General features: G+C 39.7%; 1 protein-coding gene across 1 annotated transcript; it reads left to right on the top strand.

Annotated features, from left to right (window-relative positions):
* The first annotated feature begins 11673 nt into the window (after positions 1–11673).
* On the top strand, positions 11674–14723 carry LOC131679375 (uncharacterized). The gene is made up of 4 exons (XM_058960087.1): positions 11674–11868; positions 11927–12849; positions 13236–13323; positions 13382–14723. Exons 1-4 carry the CDS (start codon positions 11764–11766, stop codon positions 14300–14302), a joined length of 2037 nt encoding a protein of 678 aa, XP_058816070.1. The 5' UTR covers positions 11674–11763; the 3' UTR covers positions 14303–14723.
* The last annotated feature ends 4590 nt before the right edge of the window (positions 14724–19313 follow it).

Here is a 19313-nt window from a genome sequence, read left to right as displayed (position 1 = left end):
ATTCGTTGTTTCCGTATGAAAATGTCATTTCAAATGGAACTTAACGGAGAGCGGTTGAAGAAACTCTGATTAAAGTAAGCATTGAATAATTACCAACTTAGCTTAGACAGACTGCCCGTAATTGCACTTCATGATTGGCCGAATGATCGAAAATGCACAGTGAACCAAAAAATGATGCTTTGCGAATCATTCTCATTGTGCATGTTTCACTGACCCAACATGTTCATAAAATGGTCAATAACAACGTCGGCCACGTCTAATACTGCTCTACCGGGGAAGGAAAGAAATGTTAGTTCGCTGTTGATAGAGACCAAGATTACCTCTGCAACTCCACGAGTAACTGGGGAAAGGAATTGTGTTAGTAGAAAAGGGAAAAGATCAGAAGGTATGGCTTGGTAGACAATATAATCTTGTAATATTTTGTTTTGCGTAGTGTTTGACAAGAAAAACTTTGTAGAGAGGGTTTTTTTCATCACAATGGCGTGGTTGAAACTTCTTAAGAAAATTATGCGATGTAAAGCCATAACGTGTGAGAAATACAATCCGGACAAGTTTTGAATCTGCAAGTCTATGCGAATCACTGCACAAGTCATAAAAACTTTTTATGCACTTTTATGGTGCTTTGGCCTGATTTAGCCTCATCATATTACACTAATGCAACCTTAGCGAATTTGCGCCAACGTAACATTGCATTAACTCCGAAAAAATTTAACCCTCAAATCGCCCACATCGTAAATTTTGGGTAGATTTCCTGCAAATGGTCTACCAGTTTTTTTTAGATTTTTTTGACATGGCTCAAGGCGTTAGCACAACTGAGCCTTGGATCTTTTTGGTTTTTACAAAAAGTAAAACTAAAAAAATACTCAGAGTGTCTGTCTGCCAGATTTTGTTAACGCGATTTGCTGCTACGTGTTGAGATCCTTTCCTTGGCGGTGAGGTATTAGTTGCTTTATCCATCGCAGCTTGGGGGTCGTTCAGTCTGCCTTCTCTCGCGTTATCGTTCACATCCACGTCATCATCGGTACTGCTTTTTTGTTGTTCATGATTAGAGGTTCATAATTGTTTCCTTGTTCTTACGGGTCGCCGTTGTAAATCCGTCTTCATCGGTATTTGATTCTTTATTGTTGATACTAGTTGTTGGTTTGGGAGCGGTTGTCGTGGTCGTTGTCCCTTCATTAATAGTTAATTAGGCCGTTGTTTTGGGTTCATCTGTAAGTGTCGATGGCTGCTTATTAGAGTTGGCTGTAGTAGATGTGTTTTGACTAGTACGCTTGTACGCTCACTAGCGCCGCATAGTGAGAGTATTCCATACTAATGTGTCACCATCGGGTAGTCCTTGACATCTCGAGCAACTTTGCTGATGATATCACTCTTCTAAATTGTCATCATTTGGAGATACTGAAATAAAAAGATGTATTCTCACTAGCGCCACCTAGCGGGTGATTCATTGTAATCATTACATTATCAAACAGTTCTTGTCGTCCTCAGAAACTTTACAGAAAACATTTTCCTAAATTATTAAACTTTCGTGACAAAACATCACCTAACATGTACTGGAAGTTATATTTTCCCTAGCACCGCCTAGTTACTGAATTCTAAAATTATCTATTCACCTTCGGGCAGCACTCGACCCGCTGATGAGTATTATCGACAGTCGGAAGTGTTTCATATGTTCAATTAAATCAAATGGCAGTTGAACGATTAGATTATTCCTTGCTCCTTAATTCCGGCGAAACACGACGTTCCAAAAAACCATGCAATATAATGAAAAGCGATTACTTTTATTATGTCAAGACATTTGTCGATATATCTATGTAATTAAAGGCTTCGGAATACACGCGTTATTTATCGTGTAAAAATATTGGTATTATTATTAATCACAATTGCACTGGCTTCTTTTCCCGTGGACGATTGATTCTTATAATTATTAGCGCGTGTTGTTATGCTATCTAAAGCACATCTTAAACGGTATAAAATAAGCCCTATCGAAATACCTAACTTTGTATGTCGGATATACAACCGACGACATATGCGCATTACGATAATTACTAGAACAAGCCTAAAACAATAAGAATGAAAAGAAACTAATTTGTCACCTTATGCGTCAATAATCAAGCTACAATATCTTTATGCTTATGAAGAAATATTGTTAACGTAACAATAATATAGTGCAGTTGCTACTCCAAAGCATATGCAAATGCTCAATACAATAAGAACAATTAATAGAATTTATTGATGGTTTCATGGACTAAAAGTAAACCAGTGAATATGACAAAAAACGTTTGTTCTTCGTGCTGATATGACTGCCGAAAATTGGCAACTAGACTTGAATTTTTCTAGCGAATTGTTAATTCTCAGTCCTCATACATAACTCAAAAGTCATCATTCACTCAGACAAAACCATGCGTATTCTCCACTCGCATTAAATACCCAGTGAACTAGTTTCCTAGTTGGTCAAATAAACACTAAACAAACAAAGGAATTAGTTTGCTCAGTCTAAAGAAATGTCCACTCGATTGGCATCAACATGCGGATACGCGTTCCCCTACAATGCCATCAAATCACATTTGCATAAAAAAATCGAAAAAATTAGTTGCATAGCCGAGGTGGTTCATTTTCAAAGATAGCGCTTTGCTGGTGAATCACTATATAAAAATAAGTGATAAGGGACGCGGACGAAAATAGCTGACTCCCACCGATGAGCTACATGTCGACTACATCTTAGAAAGATTTGTTGGTCGATTCCATTAATTTGTCTGGAATTGACGACGAAAAAACGAAATTCACGATCTTCATGATAAAAGCAGGATTGCGATTATTTGGAAGTTTCAAAAATGCCATATCAGTGCATGATGCTCCCGATTCTACTTCTAGCCGGTTTGCCAAAACTATGTACCGAGTACAATCCTATTTCGGTTCCGGGTCTGACACTTCAAAGCTTGCGCGTATGAACCAACAGGCGGATGAATCGGATTAATCGTTCATCACAAGGGTTTACCGCTTTATCGATTTCGGTTCTGAAAATTAGTTTTAGGGAAATAGTCGGAACTATAGCCGAACATGCTCACAATAAAGACTGCTTTGAAGATGTTGGGACGTAAAGGCATTTACGGATTTATTCAACAAAAGTCAGAGAAATAGAAGGGATTCGACTAAACAAGGAGTTTTATCCAGTTAAAAATGAAAGAATGATCAGTTAGTTCTTTCTCCGATCAAGGTAGACTACAAGGCTGAAATGCCCAACAACAATGTACAATACAAGCGGTTTGATACCACTAGAGGAGGACTAGCTTAATGCGTAACCATCCATATAATACAAATGAATGGTCTAGAAAGGATGACAAGACGCGTCAATATGCGATGGTGAAGATGTAACGGCATGTATCATCTATCGTTGGATTGCAATGCAATAGACAAAATGTGCCCATGAAAAGTACTATAATGATTTATACAAAATTCATGACGCATCTAATCAAACGCTCAGAGCGTATGCATCAGTCGATGAAAGTAATGTGCTGGCGACATTTGAAACATATTTATTCATTTCCGAAGACTGAACAATTCGCCTAGAAAATATTTGCCATGAAAGAATTTCGAGCTCTAGTAACCTACTAATGGTCAAACCATTTAGAATTTGATTCGAAATCCTGAATGGATTCAGCATGGATTCCATCCCAAATGCGACAACCGATTTCGAAACAGAATAAGTCGCATTCGGTTGTTGCATTTGAGCTGAAATCCATTCAGGATTCCGAACCGGTTTCGGGATGGGTTTAACTGGGTGACATTATGAATGAGCTATTTTTTCTAGAGTTGTCCTACCGGAGCTGTAAGTTCTCGAAAGAGCTCCTCGTCAGAATCACACACTACAACTGCAGACGAGACAGGCAATATCGCCCACTTTTAGTGGGCGACATTGCCTACTTAAGGCCAATTGCAGCGGGCTGTGATTACGAATGTGATATTCAGACTTTGCGATCGCGTGTATCATCGCGAAAGGCTCGAGCATCACAAACGTTAGCGTGTTCAGTCGCGTATGCGTTTGTATGCCGCGTGTGCTAACTTGCATGTAACTTCGCGTGTATCAATTCAGCATATTTTATAACCGTGTGCCTTTCGCATATTCGCGTGTGGTCTTGGATAATCGCGCGCGGACCATGATTCTAATACTTAATTTTTGATGTACGGCTCAGATGCTAAAAGAAAGTCAGATCTTCCATATCACTTGAGTTTCCGGTCATGTCGCCATGGAAGGTGTTGTCTAGTGTATATGAGCTTTATTTTTTGATTGGTCCAACTGAATGTATGGGCCTAAGTTACTAGGATGGATGGTAATGATTTCCGGACGTGACCGATTCATGATCACGGATTAACGCGGATGTTTGAAGGTTCGCGTTTGAGACCGAGTTTGAAACTTCGTAAGTGCTAAAACATTCACCATTTTACCAGGGTGTTATGAAGTTTGCGCGATCGTGGGCGTTGTTGATCGCGAAGGGCTTAAGCGTTCGTATGTTAAAGTGTTTGTCGCATGGGCTCGCGTGCCTGTGTCTTCGCGTATATAAATTTGATTTTGTAACCGTGCAGCTATTGACATATTCGCGTGCGTTCTTAGATGGTCACGCGGACCGTCATTCTTATATATAGTTTTCGGTGTAAAATTCACATTCTGACAGGGAATGAGTTACCCCATATCACCAGAATTCGCGGGCATGACGTCATAGAATTTCTTGTCCAGCGGATATGAGAGCTTTCTTTTTTTAATTGGTCCCATTGAAGGCATAAACCTAGTCTGCTGATGCTAGGGATAGACTTCCGGAAGAATTGTAGAGCGACGGGCAGCTCACCTGAGTTCGATTCCTAACCCCGCACATAGGGTTAGAAATTTTTCCAAAAGAGATTTTTCTAACCCAATGATGTGAATGACCAAAAGGTTAAAACCTCTATAATCAAAACAAAAAAAACTTCCGGAAGTGACCGATTCATTGTCGTGTGAGCGCGGGAGTTTTTAACGCTTGAGACCGTGTTTGAAAATTTATAAGCACTGAGACGTTCACCTTATCACCGGGATGTTATTATGTTTGCGAGATCACCGGTGTAGGTACCGTTGATGGTCGCGAAGGGTTCAAGTATTTGTATGTTAACGTGTTGCCTAGTGAATATGAGCGTAATTTTTTTATTGGTCCAACTGAAGGAATGAGTCTAGGCCTCTAGAACCACTAGACTACCGGACGTGACCGTTTCAGGATCGCGCGAGTGGTGGGTTAATGCTTGAGACCACGTTTGTAAGTTTATAGGTGTTACATCGTTTAATTAACTACCGAGATGTCCTAATGTTGGCAAAATCGCGGGCGCAAGTATGTGTAGATGATTGTAATTTGTCGCGTTTTGTTACCAGGTTTGTGTTATCGCGGAGGTCACAAGCGTTTGTACGTATATGAGTATAGATAGAGTATAGCATAGATATAGTAATAAAAGAAATCATAACATGCCCAATAAAGAAAAAAAAAAGATGCAAAGAGATTGATTAAATATGTATAAATTGACCGATACTATTTTGGTATACATGAGTAACGAAAAAGCAGACTAATAGAAGTACAAAACAAACAGACAAATGAAGTAGAAGAGAAAAACACATGAAACATGCAATCAAACTACTTTAACTCGTCTAAATGCAACAAATATTGTTTATTTACCATTAACGACAATTGCATTCCGTTGAAATTTCATCATGTATGCTTCACGTGCGTCAGTAAATTGATTGTACCTTAATTTATTATTGTATTAATTTTTTAATTAAATTTTTTCGACAAGAGGACAAGCCAAGATGGAAGTATTTCATAATTTTTATATGTTTCGATCTCAGGCGTAAAAACCCCTTTAAAACATGTACAATATTCATTACAATTTATCATATTTCTTGAATTTTCCCTTACTTATTTTAATACAACGCAAATAGTTAGTTTTGATAAAACTCAGACAGTCCGAAAACTGATTGGGAGGTCTTTTTTCGAAAGGGAATTATGCAAATGAGAGTATTGAACACGTTCTAGTAATTTTTTAAGTTTTGTTTTCTACGACGTATATCCTTAGTGCTTTTTTAATGTAGAAATCGAATTTGGAATTTTTAAGTTTAACTGAAAATTATTTAAATTTTCGATAGCAGGGTATATACAACCATGTCTAATGTAATTGGTTCTTGGTGTCATTATCCTTAGATTCCTAACGTTTCGTGTATTGAATCAGCGTAGTTCACTCAACGATTGAAGATTTAGATTATGTCTAATTAAATTATTTTTATTTTGAAAATAAATAAAACCGATTTATAATATTTGATTCGGTTAAAGTTCATTATGCTATTGGTAGTGTACAGATCAGTGGTTGGGGTCTAGATACTGTTCCCAGAAAATAGTTCTAATAAATTTGTTTAATGTTTAGAGATTTTACTGATAACGTAGTTTTGGGTGCATTTTGCCAAATAATGCTCACGTAACATAATTGTGAGTGAACGTGTGCGTAAAACAGGTTCTTTTTTCTTTAGTAGGTAATATGTCACTACTCTGTCGAAGTATACCGAGAAATTCGGTTATTTTTCTGTGAATCTGTTCAATGTGCAAATTCCATTTAAGGTTTTGTTGAAGTAATTTATCCTATCCAACCTTCTCGAATGAATAGAATCGAATGCACAGTTCTGCATCGATTCCCTGACCCAACTGTCACAAATACTCAGACGAACACATACACAGATAGACATACGACTAGCTAGCACAAAACAATTGTACACTAGTACTAAAAACTACAATTATTACAAAACGACAACTAATAGGTATCTACTTATGTATTTATTAAATTAGTTTCATTAGCCTGTGCACGATGACGAAGGCGACCGATAAATGGACGCACAATGACCCCTACTATGAGCCCCGTCCACCAACACTGCCATTAAACTGTGAAACAATGTCATCAAACACAGTCCACAGCAAAAGCCAATCCACGTCGACCCGCCAGCCGGCCACATCAGAACGCACAGGCTAGTGGTTAAGCGTTAGTATGTGCAGGGGCAGAATATGAAAAAACACAAAACACAAAAAGGCGCATAAGCCCTCTCGGTCTCTCCGATGCACCACTATCGAGGCATAACGCAATAACCATTTTAAAGCAATTGTTCTTTAGCACCGTTGCACGTAATATGCTTGTGGATGTTTGCAATACCGTCAAACCCCTCAACCTAATAAACATCTTATGATCCAAGAGCCTAACGACCTGTTCAGGGTATAATCCAAACAATATGTGGAATCTTTGGACTATATGGGTTAAAGCTCGTGTATAATTTCTTTATTAGGGTTATGAATGAGTTAATATTATGCATATATTATTGCTGTATACGTTTGGATAAGACCGGTGTTTTAACTTGACTCAATTTTTCCTTCGGGGATTCACATTTTTGTCAGGGTGAGCAAAATTTAATTTTTTAAATTAGATATTCTGTATGTACACACCTCGAAGAAAATTCCCTTAAATTTTAATCAAAATCGTAGCACTACAGCATTAGACTACCTCCCGGAATTCGGATTCTCCTCATCAATAACTTACACTAACTTGGAGTCTTTTAGGGGACGCCAAAACAACTAACTTGTTCCAAGCAGTGTGGCCACTTTTGAATGAGGTCAGATCCGTAGGTTTTGAGTTTACCCGCCAGAATCCAATTTTTAACGTAAATTTGGATTCTTTTTCAATCCCAATTGATGGAGCGTTTTGTTATCTTGGATTTAGTTTTTAGCTTTCTCGTGTTAATAAAAAGCTGAATTGGAGCCCTGGGGCGTTTTTTCAGCAATTTCACTTAACCCTCCGGCACTCGCGCGAATGGCTCCCCGAATGAGCAAGGAAGAAAATTTCGTTAGAGTTTCGGAAGGTGTTGCACAAAATACAACGACGCGAGTGCCGGAGGGTTAATACTTTTCAGTTTTAGATCAGGAAATAGTTGATATTTTGTCTTTGGAATTCTCTCAGATACAGGCCGCATAAATGAAAACCGCGTAAATTTCAGGGTCCGCGTAAATGAAAACCGCACAAATTTCAAAATACGCGTAAAAAACCGCGCAAAAAACCGCGTAAAAAACCTGAGTGTATTAATCAGTTTTTCTTTTTACATTTGAATTATCAAGTTATGAAACAACATAAGTATGGTTAAAATATTCTCTCTATAAGGTCAGTTACATTTCTAAGTATTATATCGCGAATAATTAAAAAAAAGCCACTTCCTGATTTGATTTGCATATTATACTTTACACATAAAAGAACTAACAACGACTCTGTTTTATAGGTTAAAGGGCCGTATAGTTGTGCTGTAGAAACTCAATGGCTGGTATATGCGAGAAACTGAAAATATGGAAGTTCAATTTCTGAGAAATAATTGACTTTAGGAAGAACTCACATCAGCATATTTGCGATCTTTAGAAAACAATAGATCAGCGACATGAATGGTAGATCCCAGCTGACCAAGATATCACGAATGTGGACACTGAGTGATCTAGCTCGGACATTTAAGGAATCTTATAACCAAACAACATGCTCGATGTCTTGGTAACTCTTGCCATACACGCATATTTCACTATCAGTGATTCTAATATGAAAGAGATGTGCATAGTGTGTATAACCAGCGAACGTAGATGATGCGAACTCCTGCAAAAATTCTCTTCCTTGGACGTGTATTCTATGCAGAACGTGTAATCTGAATGTGAGAGAAACACACGTAAAGGAATTAATACTTTGCGCACGTGGCTGAAGGGATATCCCAGAATTCGATTTCGGGCAATATACAAACAACGCAACTGTATTCGTTCCACGTTGATAATACAAGTGTTTGTGGCTGAACCGAAACACAGCTCCCATACTCATTTACAGAGAATATAGTTATTTGATACAATCTTTTTAAGTTTCATAGGTAAACACCATGCAAAGATCAAATTAATGCGCGAATAAAATTAATTCCTTGCTGACATTTAGTCTAACGATATCGGATCCGAATGTATCTTTTTCAAATGCATTATGAATCGAACTACCCTTCGGGTGCTTAAATGCGAAACTTCAAATCATTTGTACCCTTCCCGTTGCGAAAGGCAAATTGAATTTTGATAACAAGCCGTTTACCTTCATCCAATTGTCTGGGTGTAGTGTAATGCAATCGACCGATACAAATTGTGGTCGAATGCTAGTTATATATGAATAACAATGTTACATGTCTTCTGTCGCGTGGACCAATGCCTTTCTGCAGAAATCAGTTGTATGAATTCAACTATCGACTCTTTGTCGGATCATCAGATACTTCAAAAATTGAGTTTGATTCTGTCAAGACCATTATTTTCGCATGACACTAGTGCATCTGGGAATTCATCGTTAAATGGGAGTAAATTATGTAATTATGTAATTCCGCGGAGACATGTTACGCACAATTTTCTGTATATAAACGGAGTACTGGCATACCTTTCTAAAGTTTATCTCGTCGAACTACCTCGTGTGCTCGAAAAAAACTTGTTTGAAGAAATCCAATCATCGTTTCGTTGGCATGACATTCTTGCCTAAGGCTATGTTCCAATTTTGAGCAAAAAAGGCTCACCTATTTCTCGAGTGCGGGATCTGCACCAACGACATCCAGGTTCACAACTGAACAGAACTTTAGTTGTTTTCCTGCAAACTAGCTACATACCTGGTTATTTGTAGTCTGCTGTACTTTATAAGCCTTTCATGTTTGCATACCACTTGATAATCAATTTCCGTCAACGACCGCACCTCATATCTGAATAGAGCAACAGGGAGTATCAGCGATATGTATGAAAAGAGTTTTGTGTGTGTCAATAGGCTGCGGGACTTTAGTTGAATACGTAAATCGTAGAAGATGCCATTTACAGCAGCAATCCGCTTTTTTCCCACGACTGTCACTAATGTCACTAGTCTTCCAAGATATATGAACTCGTGGACAACCTGTTGCCGCGTCAATTTCTATCTCGGAACTAACACCGTGCTGGCGATCTGGTTCTCTATCAACTACAATTTATTTTATTTTACCAGAGTTTATACTCAGACCGATATTGGCAGCCTCCCTTTTAAAAGGCAAAAAAAACCTCTTCCACTGCTCTAGGGTCGACTACAATGGTGTCTAAGTCACCCAGAAACCAAGAAGCATGCGGGATCTTTTAATGGTAGTTGTGTTCCTTTCGCACAGCTGTTCTTGGCATCACACTTTCAATCACTCTTCAACATCAAATCAGAAAGTGCATTGCTCAGCTTCAGTACAGCAAGCGTCACAGACGAGTCGGATGTTTAATAGCCAAAGATGTAGCTTGTTTTTAACCTAAACTATTCAATTTGTCGGGAAGTCAAGTTCAAACATTATCTGAGACCACAACTGATTTTATTGCACTGAATCATGGACTACCTTAAATTCCACAAACAGATGATAAGTTGACAAGTTGCATTCCCAAAATATAGGGTTAGTCTTCTAAAGAGCAATTATTAAAATCGAGAGCCCTTACCTAGTTGTATTGGTTTGTATTGGTGTAAAAAATTCAATATTGAATTTCCGGATATAAATATAGATAGATAACTCAATACAGATATCCTAACAACTTCTTCGAACCTGTTCAAAGTTTTTAGAGTTGGTTTCAGTAACTGCACAAATTTGAACAAGATTTTCTGGTTCCACAAAGTATCCCAATGTTTGTTTCAGCTTCAGTCTTCTGACCTATAATACTAATCCGATTTTCTCGATGCGAATAATCTGTTGAGTTTATCGGTGATCTGTCACACTATCGCAAGAAACAAAATACAGTTCAGTTACTGGGTCCGATAACATTTTATGAATTTGTTTATCATCGAAGAAATTATTCACGTTTTCAACCCAGAGTTAAAATTGGCTCAAAGGTACCAATAGTATTCCCCAGTTGCCTTCATGAGAGAAAGCCCTCATCGTCCATTATAGGAATTCGCGTTGCTCTGTACTTCAAATGAACGAACTATACGAACTTTAATTTAAATGTTCTAGATTGAATACCAGTCAAATTTTGCAGAAATATAATTCGAGATTCTTGTGTATTCCTACTCAAATTCATCAACCGATTACGATTCGATTGGCTTCGGAATTCAAAACATGCATGATTGTCTATTTGATGTCATGAAATCGAATACGTATTATTTTTACTAAACTTCCGTAGAATTCTGAAGAAATTTTGAAAATTCCGTAGATTTCACGAGTTAATCCGTAGATCCGTAGAAAGGACAGAAATCCGTAGATCTACGGGAAAATCCGTAGGGTTGACCACCCTGGTTCCAAGTGAAGTCTCGGTAGTAAGCACATAATTTCTGATTCGCTGATGAGAAAACTGATTTCCAAACTAATCTTTCAGTTAGGAACCACTTTTTTCCCCAAAAGAAATTGTTGTTGTGGATAAGACCAAATTTTGCGCATAATGCCACAATACCTAACTTGAATGTTTACATAGTGCCCGGTAAATTGTTTTAACGTTATTACCAATAGTAAACAATTGGCAATTCCATGAAGGACCATTTACATTTATTTCGTTCTAATACGACTACATAGTGTTGTAGATTCGCAAATAACATTACGCACATGTATAGGTGTGAAAACAGAATCAAAAATTCATATCGTGGTACTGCGTTTAGTGTTTTCATTGCGAGTGTCGCGTAGAGAAGTGGGGCACGATTATCAGCTGAGGTTTCGCAAACTGCGGCTGGAAAGTTTATAGCGCAATGATGACTGGTAGCATCGGTAGCTCCAAATCAGAGAATGAACTTCGGACTTCAGATCCCCATCCTATGATTGAATTCATCGAGTTGTACGATCGAAAACACAAGGTAAGTGTGATGGACGATAAAACCCGATTTACAGCAATGTCAAAAAAAAAAATTCCAGGTGACTGAAGTCGAAATTACGATTCCTTATGGGAAACTGGCTGGCAAGTGGTTTGGTCCAAAAAACATCAGGCCCATACTGTGTCTTCACGGCTATCTGGACAATAGCGGTACGTTCGACCGGTTAATTCCCTTGTTACCCGAGGACGTTAGTTTTCTATCGATCGACTTTCCTGGACATGGCCATTCATCGCGAATTCCGGACGGAATGTGCTATCATCAGATGGACTATGTCGTTCTTCTTCTTTACATTATGAAGGAATATGGTTGGGACAAAATATCCCTTATTGGTCATTCTATGGGAGCGATCATTGGCTTTGTTTTCACTGCGATTTTTCCGGAAAAAGTAGAATTTCTCATACACATAGATGCATTGAAACCACTGAGCTACTACCCTAAAAGGTTTATCGAGTACGCTGCACCGATGGTGACCAAGTTTATCGAAGCCGATATTAGGAACCGTGATCAATCGGAACCACCCGCGTATACTTATGAAGAGATGATCGAGAGACTTCACGAAGCGACATTTAAATCCGTAACGAAGGAATGCTGTCCTTACATTTTACAGCGAAATATAAAACCGTCCAAAAAATTTCCCGGAAAGTATTACTTCGACCGAGACAATAAGGTGAAGTACATGCACGTAATGGGTTGGTCGGACGCCGTTAATCACGAACTGGGCAAGCAGGTTAAGGTGCCCCAACTGGTTATAAAAGCAACCGAATCGCCATATCCCGGTTCCAGGCAGGGCTTCGATGGCATGGTAGCGGTACTAAAGAAGCATAACCCTTTGTTCCAACTGCAGTATCTGAAAGGTTCGCACCACATCCATCTAACAGACCCGGAGCTGGTAGCACCGTTGATAACAGAATTTTTGAGTAAATATTGGATAAGACACCCGGACCAGATTGTTAGTAAACTGTAGTTGGTTAATAAATCATTAGGATGTTGCGGTTGAGGTAATGTAGAGGGGATATTATTTGTAGATGACCACAACTTTGACTAATAAAATGGGTTGAATGAGACCAATTTTCCAAGCCGGTGTTCATCGAACAGAAAAACTCACAGACTATGGCGAATGTGTTTGTTTGCTCACACGCATTGCTTTAAGTGAATGTTATTCACTAACATTACAAAACGACATTAAAATTGCGACTAATACCAACTTCATATAAATCCACTCCACATACAGGCTTATCAGCGAAACAGCTATTAGTAGGTACAAGCTCCGATTTCCAGTAAACTCGATAAGAACAAAATGGCACCCAAATAGGTACGATGTTTTGATAGCTAACTTCAGTGAAATTTAGTGCAACCTCAGAGTGCAACGTAGCAATGAGTGAACCAGAATTGAAATCGCTGATCAATCTAGTCGAGCAGCACGATCGCGAACATGGAGTATGTTCTATCATTTGCGCATCAAGCCATCGGCACTAAAACAAAAATTTCTTTAAAGGTTCGAGAAGTACGCATAGAGCTGCCATTCGGAGTGATCGCCGGTAAATGGTGGGGACCAGATAATGTCCGGCCTATCGTCTGTTTGCACGGTTGGCAGGACAACGCCGGCACTTTTGACACCTTGATTCCACTACTGCCGAAACACATCAGCTTTCTGGCCATCGATCTTCCAGGTCACGGCTATTCATCACGAATTGCTCATGGACTGTCCTATCAGAGTATGAACGTACTTAGTTTACTGCTTGCCATCATGGCCGAGTACGGGTGGAAAAAGATCTCCCTATTGAGTCATTCTATGGGATCCGTGTTGCATTACGTATTTGCTGCCATATTTCCGGAGAAGGTAGACCTGATAATTTCGCTGGATGCCATCAAACCACAAATCTACCCAATGGAGTTTGTAATTGCACGATTAGTTGATGCGACCCAACAGTTCATGGTGGCCGATCTGCGAAATCAGGAAAAATCCGAACCACCATCGTATACGTACGAAGAAATGGTACAAAGACTGCATGAGGCCACCTTTCGATCCATCAGCCGTGAAACTTGTCCCTATCTGCTGCATCGCAACATGAAGCGCAGTGCCAAGTTCCCGGAAAAGTACTACTTCACGCGTGACAGTCGATTGAAGCACTTCTCGGGACCTCCGTTCTCGCAGGAAGTCAATGTTGAATTGGCCAATCGGATTACTATGCCGTTCCTGTTTGTTAAAGCTACTCGTTCGTCGTATTTTGAGGACAAGAAGTACTACGACGAGGTTGTTGAGATATTGAAGCGCAATAACCCCTATTTTGAGTTGGTTACCGTCGAAGGCACACATCACGTACACTTGACCAATCCGGAACGCGTGGCTCCGGTTGTGACAGAGTTTTTGAACAAGTACTGGTCGAAGGATATGGATCTGGCGAGTAAATTATGAGACTGTGGATTGTTGGATAATCCTCATTCGTTTGCTATTTACAACTAGTCGGAAGGTCAGAACATGCTTCGTAAAGTCGCCCCTTTATTACATTAGAAAGCTGGTTTATGACTCCAGGTGTAAAATTCGTAAATAGCCAGAATGTTCAATATATCGTTATACAGATTTTTCAACGAGCGAGATATTTTTTCACAGACACATACTAAAACGGAGGGGAATTTATTTCCGGCATCTCAAATATAGTTCATTTAGAGCAGGAAATTGGACTAGAGGCAGTTTTGTTACAAGTGGCAATTGACACTCATGTAACCTAAAATGAATATCAGTGGAATGGATGGGTACTGGGAACGGTAATGGGATTTTGTAATGTATCCTAAAAATAAACAACAATTAGTGACTGATGATGGTTTAACGTTCTAAATTTTGTACGTGTATGACTTTTTCAATAAACTCATCCGAAAGCTTATGGACTATTGCGAGATAATTTGGAAAAATACGCGTTGCGTCGCGTAAGCTATACGTCGTAAATTGCAAACTGATGACTCTCATTCACACACAGACTACTTGAGGAACAATGTTTGGAAATAACAATTGTCCGAGTCTAAGCGATAGCTTGGCCTAAAAGCCACCGAGTTTACCGTAACTTGAGATATTAGAAAGGAAGCGTGGATGTGGTACTTACTTAACGAAAGGCCCCGACTCAGTGACACCCATTAATAGCACGGATCGGGTAGTGGGTAGGTATTTAGTTTAGAGAATAAAATTTTGTGTTGTAGAAATTTTATATTTACTTATGTTTGAACAGAATAGATTATACTGTTCTATATAAATTATTTAGTCTCTGGATAGCCAGAGTGGATTCCGTCAGATTCAACTGAAATTCTGGACAGCCGGACATCGGGAGTGTTGTTACCAACATAAATTTTGATTTAAAAATGCGTGTATTTGTTAGGAATCTAGACCATCCCACCGTTGCACTTGTCAGTGTGTGCGGTGCTTTATGGTTACACCTATGACAGCGCACCCGGCTTCCCACGAGCGTTTTGGCGGCTCAGAGGCCGTCCTTCCATGTTGCTTAGGGATACATTGCTCCTGTACACATACAAGCATACATGCGAACTTACATTCATACATACATACAAACAATTTTGCACTAGTTTGTTTCAGAGAGCATGTAATATCGTGTCATCTGGTCTGTCTAATTCTATGGAAAATCATCCTACCATCGCCTTGGAGTCTACGTCATATTGGCAAATTTCGCATTGAATCCGCTTCTGTCTCTTCCTAATTCTCCTAGGTCCGAAGCGTCTCTATCGGAGTTCGATTATCTTTATTCTAGTTAATATACGTATTCATTACAGGCAAATCCTGAATTTTTACTGTGCTGAGTAGCTAGGTGAGTGCAGGCATTCTAGGGTTTCACAAAAAGAATCTCTGCCCATAAAGGACATAAGAATTGTTTTCCACTATTCCCCATAAAGTTTGCTCGAACCGAATGTCCGCTGGTTGGACTCGAATAGACCACACTGACCCGAAAGGGTTGCTGATCATTTCTGAGATCAGCAACCATCATTTCGGTGTGCTTGGTCGAGTTAAATAATCATAAGAACTTGTCCTGAGTTAAATAATCATACGAACTTGTCCTGAATAAATAACTATCTCTTAGATGCTAGCCCTCTACTCCATTCCTGAACTAGCCTCATATCCAAGGTCAAAAGAGTCGACAACTAGCAGGATCCCCATGCCCCCCATCCAAGCTAATTGATCTGTCAACTTGCAAGTAGGAGCACACATCTAACAACCATCCAAAAAGACTTCTGAACTAATGAGAAGGCCACGTACAGTTCCTGAAATTAGATGTGTGTAAATGCTACTTACAGATTTCATCTCAATGGTAGTAAGTGTCTCATTCTCTCTTGTAACTCGCTCATCTCTTGCGGCATTTCGACGCCGTCGATCGATCGTCTCATAGAAGAGATCTCTTTCATCGAATTCTCAATTTCCGTCGGAACTCGTATATAAGATGCTTAAGCAGTTCTACTGACTCGAATATCAATTATCTAAAACGAAAAAGACATTATATATACACATTCCCTAATCCTATAATCAAGTAAGGCTGCCTGCCGTTTTTAATGCAGAAACGCTAATGATGTGACCATCAAGAATAAGTCAGACAACCTTAAAACCAGTTGAGCCTTACCAAGCCGTAACGTGGGTGGCGGCGTGAAAACTGCCAAATAGAGGTTGAGGACAGCTTGAAGCAACATCTGATGTTGCTCCAAATGTATGCAATATCCAAGACTGACTTGGATAGTTCCATCGAACCTAGGATCATACCTTACATAACTAGACTAACTGTTCTCTATTCATCCACACACGTGATGATAGCACGTGCTATGAACAAATAGTTATGATTGTAGAACAAGGAAAGTATTTCTTATTGTTCAGTAGATTGTAGAAAAGGCAGACACGAGCGATAATAACAACCATCCAAGGGGAATAACAAGGAATTGATAATTTAATACAGGGCCTTGTTAGTAGTAATGAAAATAGAAATTAGAGTCAAAAATACATCATCGATAATAATTAAATTAAATTGGTATTGGAACTGATCTTCGATCAACTATTCATTTTTACGGTAGTGTTTTCACTCCTAGATCGGTTCGTACTCTCTCATCCTGTTACTATCGGCCGTAGGCTGATACCATCCTGTCGTCGCCGCCTAAGGAGCAAATGTCATCATTAGACTATGACTCGCGTGGAAGCATGAAATAGGAGACTTGTATGATCAATGTTATCTCACCGTTTGACGACCATTGCGAGATAATTTAGAAATAATAAAAAAAACTCCACAACGCCGAATTAACTCTATAAAAGGTAGTAAAAAATTCATACTCCTGTGTTCAAGGCCATGTTTCGGTTGTTTGCTTCGTCGCTCAATCACTCGTAGCGCAGTAATTCAATTATTTTCTTATCTTAAAATACGTTTATTTAGGCCCAAATGCTGTAGCTTAACGAGGCCGATAATTCATTTTTTTTTTATATTACATGTCACATGTTAGTGGGGGAAGGGAAAGCCGTATTTAGGGGCGGCTTGCTCCCCTCTTATGTAAGTAAAGGACAAAGGTAGGAAGTGGGATACATATTGTGTAATTGACATCGTCGTTTGCTGATTGATCATTGTGGCGGATATGCACACTTTGTTGTAGTGTTGTAGTTTCCAGCCTGTAATCGCAGGGGCGAGGGGAGGGTCGATATTTCGGATAATTATTGGCACTCTATATCATCTGCATGTGCGGTATGTCATGATGTTCTGGATAGACGGTTATCAAGAAGAGTGTGCACCGAAGACTCGTGAAGCAATGCCATATTGTAGATACAGGGATAGGTTGGTGAGATTCTACTGTGAATGAGAGAGGGTAAAATGTATTAAACTTGGACATCAATGGTTTTCAAAAAGATATAGATAAGAAAAATATAGGGGTGGTCACGGCTTGCCAGGACGTCCCGGACTGGCACATAGGGTGATCTACCTCGGGCCCGAAGGGAATCTATTAGTTGGGACCTGGCAACACAGTACTCTGCGCACAGCCAAACAACATGCTCGATGTCGTGATAGCCGTTCTCACAAACACAATGATTATTTTCAGCAAGCCCTATACGACGGAGATGCGCGTCAAACGAGTAATGGTTGGACATGATCCTTGACATCGTACGAATAAAGTCCCGGTTCACATCCAACCCCTTAAACCAAGCATTCGTTGATACCTTCGGGATAATGGAATGTAGCCACCGTCCCAGATGCCCATTGCTCCATGAGGTTTGCCAACTATCGAGCGTCCTCTGACGAGAGATACTGAAAAATTCGTTGAAGCAAATTGGTCTTTCGTAAGTGTCGCCTTCTAATGCGCCCACCTTGGCTAAAGAGTCCGCCTTCTCATTGCCCGCAATAGAACAATGTGACGGGACCCAAACCAAGGTAATCTGGTAAGATTTTTCAGATAAAGCACTCAGATATTCCCGTATTTTCCCCAGGAAATACGGTGAGTGCTTTCCAGGCTTCGCCGCACGGATGGCCTCAATGGAGCTGAGACTATCCGAAACGATGAAGTAATGGTCTGAGGGCAGGGTGTCAATGATCCCGAGAGTATACTGAATGGCAGCTAATTCTGCGACGTAAATTGAAGCAGGATCATTGAGTTTGAATGAGGCAGCAAGATTTTCGTTGAAGATACCGAAGCCTGTGGACCCGTCGAGAATTGATCCGTCAGTGTAGAACATTTTGGCGCAGTCGACTTGATGGTATTTGTTATAGAAAATATTTGGGACCACTTGTGGGCGAATATGATCCGGAATTCCACAAATCTCTTCCTTCATGGATGTATCGAAAAATACAGTTGGATCAGAAGTATCTAAGAGATGAGCACGGTTGACGTTATATGTAGATGAATTGATGTTCTGTGCCATGTAATCGAAGTACAAGGACATGAATCGGGTCTGAGAATTACGCTCGACAAGCCTTTCGCAATTTGCAATCACCAATGGGTTCAGAATATCGCATCGAATGAGCAATCGATATGAGAGGTCCCAGAATCGATTTTTCAGCGGAAGAACGCCCGCCAGCACTTCGAGACTCATCGTATGGGTCGAGTGCATGCAACCCAAGGCAATACGCAAGCAACGATACTGGATTCGCTCCAGTTTGATGAAGTGTATGTTCGCAGCGGAGCGAAAGCAGAAACATCCGTACTCCAACACTGATAATATCGTTGTTTGGTACAACCTGATTAGGTCTCCTGGATGGGCACCCCACCATGTTCCAGTTATTGTACGGAAAAAGTTGATCCTTTGTTGGCACTTCTGTTTCAGATACCTAATGTGACATCCCCAGGTACCTTTAGAGTCGAACCATACCCCGAGATATTTGAATGTTGAAGCCTGAGCAATAGTTTGATCCATTAATTGAAGCTGTAGTTGCGCTGGTTCACGCTTTCTAGAAAATACGACTAGC

The sequence above is a fragment of the Topomyia yanbarensis genome, chromosome 2 (assembly GCF_030247195.1).
Source record: "Topomyia yanbarensis strain Yona2022 chromosome 2, ASM3024719v1, whole genome shotgun sequence".
In the NCBI taxonomy this organism is placed as follows: Eukaryota; Metazoa; Arthropoda; class Insecta; order Diptera; family Culicidae; genus Topomyia; species Topomyia yanbarensis.
Note: the sequence above shows the minus strand (reverse complement) of the source record. Positions and strands in the feature narration are given on the sequence as shown.

Coding starts and splice junctions, on each gene's coding strand:
- LOC131679375 (XM_058960087.1), top strand. CDS start 11,764: ATGATGACTGGTAGCATCGGTAGCTCCAAATCAGAGAATGAACTTCGG. Junction 11,869..11,926: donor TGTACGATCGAAAACACAAG/GTAAGTGTGATG, acceptor AAAAAATTCCAG/GTGACTGAAGTCGAAATTAC. Junction 13,324..13,381: donor AGCACGATCGCGAACATGGA/GTATGTTCTATC, acceptor ATTTCTTTAAAG/GTTCGAGAAGTACGCATAGA.